We start from the raw sequence: 6,000 nt of genomic DNA on the forward strand, positions 1-6,000 counted from the left end.
GCAAAGGAGCAAAAAGTTTAAGGAAAATGATTTTTTTCTATTATTTTCTGAGAAAATTTTGCGGTTTCCAAGAATGTTTCCGTATCATCTCAAAGCAATTTAGCAAACACTAAACAATTGGCAACCATATATGAAGTAAAACGGTATAAAATCTGGGGTGGCGAATAACTGGTACATGGCGAATACCGGTACACCTTCCCTATGTGCTTCCTATTATCCTATTTTTACAATTTATTTTCGTAAGATAAGTTGTAATTTAAAACGGGATTTGGTTTTAGATATGCATAGTCATCATGTTCTGAAAATTAAAAAAGTAAGAAAAAAATTTTCTTACTAAAAATAGTGTTTTTTAAGAACCTTGAAGCACAAACCTCAACCAAACTATAAGCCATTTTACGAGACAGTCGGTTGACGTTTTCTGGCGGGTCGCTCATTGTTATTGTTTTAAAAACTAGCATGATATGTGAATGGCGCTGGTAACGTTTTTGTTGGTGATGACAGTTTCGTCTCTTTCTGGCTGTTTTACTACGCGGTTACATGTCTGATGTTACCAGTAAATAAAATTCTTCCCTGCCTGCTGAGTTCAATTTTACTGGAGAAGATTGAATAGCTCGTTGCACGCCATTAATGAATAAGCTCCTCCCAAATGTGGCGCTAGAAGAAACGTAAATAAATGGGCCCGCCAGCAAGTTTCAAAGCTGGTAAACAAACAAAAAACATATGATTCGAAACGTCTCATAAAATGGCTTATGTTGAAACTTGCTCCAATCATAAAAACATGTTCGACAAAAGTTCGTAGAATGGAATCAACAACTATGTAGTGGTATTTCCGACGATTTTTGGTGTTGGTAGTCATGATTTTTAACGCTAGAAATTATCCCAAAAATACATAGTTGATTTGAAGCTCACCGAAATTTTCTCCTTCTTTTCTTCATTTTGAGCAGAAGTTCATTTTAACGTGAAAAATCTAAATATTTGTTGACTGGCAAATTTCCAGACCTTTTTTGAAAATATAAATATGTCTATTGGGCAGCCTTGGTTTAGATGTTACAATGAGAGCAGCGCTGCAGTTGACCCCCTCTGATATGGGGGTTGCATTGAAAACATAACGCCACTTGATTTGTGCAGACCGCTTTTATTTCAAATACCTTGTGCATTCAATTTTACCACGTACCGCTATTTCGACAGTAAAAATTACTTTATTATGATTAAAAACATGCAGCCGGCCAGAATCAAGCCGAGTGATCTTGCGATTGTCAAGCGCGAACACTTACCGCGCGGCTATCCATACGGTTGGATTGAGAAGGAACAAAACGCAAATAAAAAGCGTTCATGATAGCTCAATCGTGATTGGAATAGTAAATTCAAAAACTTGTTTATGGTTCTTATTACTTCAACGCTTTTTTCAGCGAGAAAATAAGGAAAGTAGAATTTTTGGAATCCCCCCCTTACGGCTTTGTTCTAAAGTTATAATGTTGTTGTGAGGAAGAAATCTAGTTTCGTGAGGTGGGCATTCAAAACGCTGGTCAGTGCACAAAAAACTTAATTTCATTGTATAAATTGGGAGAAAATGAACACCATAAGCTATGCTTTGTAAATTACTAGAGATAGTCGGGTTTCACATTTTACAAACCCAAACCCGACTCGTACCCGACTTATAATATTTCTTTAAACCCGGACCCGACCCGAACCCGAGACAATAATTGAAAAGCAAACCCGGACCCGACCCGAGCCCGAAAAATTTTAGCTGTTCGAACCCGAACCCGACCCGAAACCCGAAATTTTTTGTAAGAAAAACCCGAAGAAAACCCGTGTTCAAAAAGATTATAAATTCATCGTTTCTGATGCATAGGGAAACTTTTATGTTATTACTCTGTTCATAATTATCACCAAACCCGAGTAAACCCGACTTTTTTCAAACCCGAACCCGACCCGTACCCGATAATTTTGTAGCCTGCAAACCCGACCCGAACCCGAACCCGAAAATTTTAAAATTTCCAAACCCGAACCCGACCCGTCGGGTTCGGGTTCGGGTCGGGTTTCGGGCTTCAAAACCCGAGACCCGACCATCTCTATAAATTACTTTAAATTTAGTTTATATCTTGTAACAAGTTGGGATATTGTAATGGAAATAGAATTTTATCATACATGCTACACGAAGACAATTTTTCACCTAAATGTAGAGTTTACTTTAACCAACATTAAGTATATCGACCATTCTTCCAACCCAAAATCTCTCAGTATTCCCTTTCTTCCTCACGAATGTTTTATAGAAAGCTGCATCTACCCAACGGGTATACTTTGGCCCAATAAGTCAAATTTTGGTAAATGGAATTTCTCTTATGTTTGAATTGAAAGAACTAAATTTATTTCGATTTCGATCATCCCAAAATTGAGTATATTTTTCTAGTGGAAAGGCAAAATACCTAGTGGGGACCTACGGAATTTAGTCAAAATTGAGTAATTGGTCTTAACTACGGAACTGCGTCAAAACAACGCAAAATTAGGTTGTATTTCGCCTCCGTGTACAATTGCTGTGGAAACAAAATTCTCAAATAAATTATTATCATTGATACGCGATATGCATTGTCATGTCTTATCAGTCATGCAATGTTCAACAGTGCAATCATCATCGTAATATTCATTACGTTGCACATATTCTAAATTTAACAGATTAATATTCTAAGGCGAAACTAGGCGATCGAAATTGTGCTACTGATAGAATTGCCCGATAGACTTCCCCAAAAAAACATATTGACAGTGCGTGTTATCACCATGACCTGCACCTTGCCGTGTTGTCGTTAGGTCACATCTCCCCTAGGGAAAATCATCCGTAATCTCCCATTCTCCCTCCGTCGTTTGCTTACCTACGAATTTCAGCTCGTTCGCAGGCTCGATAACAAGCAATTGCGCTGGTTTATTCGACATCTTTGCTGCTGCTGCTATTCCTGAAGCTCCTACTGATTAGTTATGATGGGTGTATTTTTGCTCCCGTCAGGATTATTACTGGATGATGTAAATTCCGCTCCGCGCTCTAAACAAAATCTTATTCCACTTCAACCCCGGGGGATGATTGCTTTTCTTCCGGAGAAAACCTTCTCTGTACACACAACACCACTTTCCGTTCGAAATCCGATCCGGAAAGAGAATAGGCAGAAAATCCTAAATGGATCGATAAAACACTCCACTCACAGAGGCAAACACAAAACGCACTTCTTCCAGCACACTTTCCTCGACTTCCCTTCCGTCACTCTTCTCTTCGCTGCTCGGCTGCCCACTGGTTACGCGAAAAATCTATAAAACCACGGAATCTTCTTCGCTCTCGCGTCCCGAAAATCGAATCTGGGCTCCCACGTAACCGCGAAACCCGTTACCTTCCGTCGTCGATATTGCCGGAACTCCCAGGGAAACAACACCCCGAATTGGATTCCTTTTCTTAGGATAACACTTGGGAAAAATCAATTTTCACGCCCCGGTTTCGCTTTCGTCACTCTCTTCGACCGAATTCGGCTCTTTCTTTTTTTCTTTTCTGTTCGTCCGTCGCCGTCGCGGTTTTGACGTTGCGGTTACACAAACTGCTGGTTTTCGCCCCGAATTTGAAGGCGATTGTTTTGCGCAAGGTCCTTACCGAGCGAGGTTTTCCGTTCTTGCTTTCTCACTTTTTCTTATGAAGATACTCGATGGTGCGGTCTCTTTCATAACGTGGAACCTTGCCGTGTGATGACAACCTTGCCCAGAAACTTCAAAAAATTCGCCCGGGGAAACAAAATTTGGGGTTGCCAGCAGCGAAGGCATGAGTTGGAAGGAGGTGTTCAGTTCGATTGGCATAAAATATTTTGGCATAAACCGATCTATCGATATTAGAGATGGTCGTGTGCAGGGGGGTATACGCAACGAGGTGCGCCTACCGTTCATGTTTTGTGGGTGTGCTCGTGTGACTCACAACGCTGCTAGACTGGCATGGCCCGCGTTTTCGACCTGTGCTGTTTGGGACGGCCCGCTTGAGAGCTGATGCTGTTTGGGCCGGCCCGCGTGAGAGATGATTGTTGGCGAGCTTTGTTTGTAGTTGACAGCCGTACACCCATCCTGGTCGGGTGTCGAGTAAGGAACGAATGACCTTCGTGTTAAAATCCCTCTCAAACAACAACAACAACAATAACAACAGGGTGTCGAGTATTTTACACCTCTAAAAGCAGGAGTGCATAAAAACAAAATATGAAAGCGTCAATATGGGGTCATGCACATATCACTGTAGTGGTTACAGCCTGAATGTTGGATTATTTGCTAGAATAGGTTATGCGTGTATGGAATTAGAATTGAATGAGCAGTTTGAACACCCCTAGCCGAACCTGCGTGTAAACAGGTCGAAAGGCAAAGAACTTAACGAAGTTTTGTGTCGGCTGAAAATTAAAGCAATCGCGTGAGATCGGAAGATGCGAACACAGAGCTCAAAGCTCCCGGATAAAAACGTATCATTCAGTGAATGGAATAAACCATTAATGTACAATATAACGTATTGGATACAATACAGCGTATTGTAATTGAATGTCGAAGGCAATATTATTCTTGTTTGGATATACAATTCAAAAACAATATAATATATTGTAACAGAACATTGTATTGTTTTTAATTGGTTTTATACCTTACAATTTTGGTCAAATTCCTATTTTCGCGTAAAACAACTGTTGCTTTTTTCTATGTAGCTTTGCTGAAAGAAATAAACAAAACAAGTTCAGAAAGCAAGAAATGTTGGGTGAAAAATATTCAAAAAGTTAAAATAAGTAGTTTTTTAGAAGTCACTTGACATTAGCTGTAACGACGAATGCAACCATGATACAGTTCGTTGAATTGTTTTTTGTATTGTACAACAATACACGAATTGCTAATCAAGACAATACATGAACATTATATCGTATTGTATTTTCAAAATGTTTGTATGAGAAAATATCTATATTTGTATTGTTACGATACTTAACCACCCATACATTATATTGCAAAAATCTCATATACCATACAGTGAACTGTTCAAAACAATATATTGTACTGTAATTGTATTGTCATTTTACATATACTGTATTGTTTTTCCAATATATTGAACGGTACTGTTACAATACGTTATATTGTTTTTGTATTGTATTTTTTATTCGGGCTGGGCTTCATGTGACGAGTTGAGTGTCGAAGCAAAAAGCTCCGAGATTGAACCGAAACGAAACTCGTTCCACTGGTTCGCGAGCTTCATTTAAGACGAATGAAAGCATTCTGTTAACCATCGTTGTAGCGATCAGATGCAAATCTTAAAATGGCATCTTTCGTTTATTACAATCACGTCACGCTACAAGGGGGTTGAGTCAAGCGTGACAAGCCTTACAAAATTTTTGGAGGACTCATACAAAAAGATTGACAAAGGGGGAGGGGGTCGATATAGTTGAAATTCAGCGTGACATAATTTGTGTACCATCCCTATTCAATGAAAATAAATGCCATTAGAAGAAATATATAAAAATAAGGGGTCACATTTGACATAGGAGTTTATTCACAAATTTCATAACGCTAAAAACGGCCAATTTTGACACCCACCCATACATATTTTGTATGAGCCGTAACGGCACGAGGACACCCACCCACCCCCTTCAGCGTTATGAAAATTGTGAATGGGCCCTAAGTGATCTATCCTCTTCGCGAATGGCGAATGGCGTCTTGTGGGTGCTGCTTGATGGAGGGTGGAATACAAAATTTGACGATTTTTGGAGGTCTTCAAAGAAACTGCACCTACCGGAGACAGCAATCTTGCCACCCAGAGAAGAAAAAGAAGAAACATCGACGAGAGTGAAGTTTGATGGCTGTGGTTTTAGCAATTCAGCTGTTTTAAATTCTGGACAAACATTAGAAAATTATTGTGTTAATATCTATATAAATAAAAATGGAATGTTGTTTGTATGTCACGAAATGGCTTACGAACAGGTCAACGGATTTGAATTATTCTTTCTCAGTTTTGTTAGT

General features: G+C 39.4%; 1 protein-coding gene across 1 annotated transcript in view; it reads right to left on the reverse strand.

Annotated features, from left to right (window-relative positions):
* LOC110675839 (vesicle-associated membrane protein/synaptobrevin-binding protein-like) overlaps positions 1-3,591 on the reverse strand; it is a 60,139-nt gene extending 56,548 nt beyond the window's left edge. Inside the window, exon 1 of the mRNA XM_021841711.1 lies at positions 2,868-3,591. Within this exon, the coding sequence (XP_021697403.1) occupies positions 2,868-2,928 (61 nt within the window). The 5' untranslated portion in view covers positions 2,929-3,591. The remainder of the gene's footprint in view (positions 1-2,867) is intronic.
* Positions 3,592-6,000: the final 2,409 nt, after the last annotated feature.

Source organism: Aedes aegypti, chromosome 1, assembly GCF_002204515.2.
Source record: "Aedes aegypti strain LVP_AGWG chromosome 1, AaegL5.0 Primary Assembly, whole genome shotgun sequence".
In the NCBI taxonomy this organism is placed as follows: domain Eukaryota; kingdom Metazoa; phylum Arthropoda; class Insecta; order Diptera; family Culicidae; genus Aedes; species Aedes aegypti.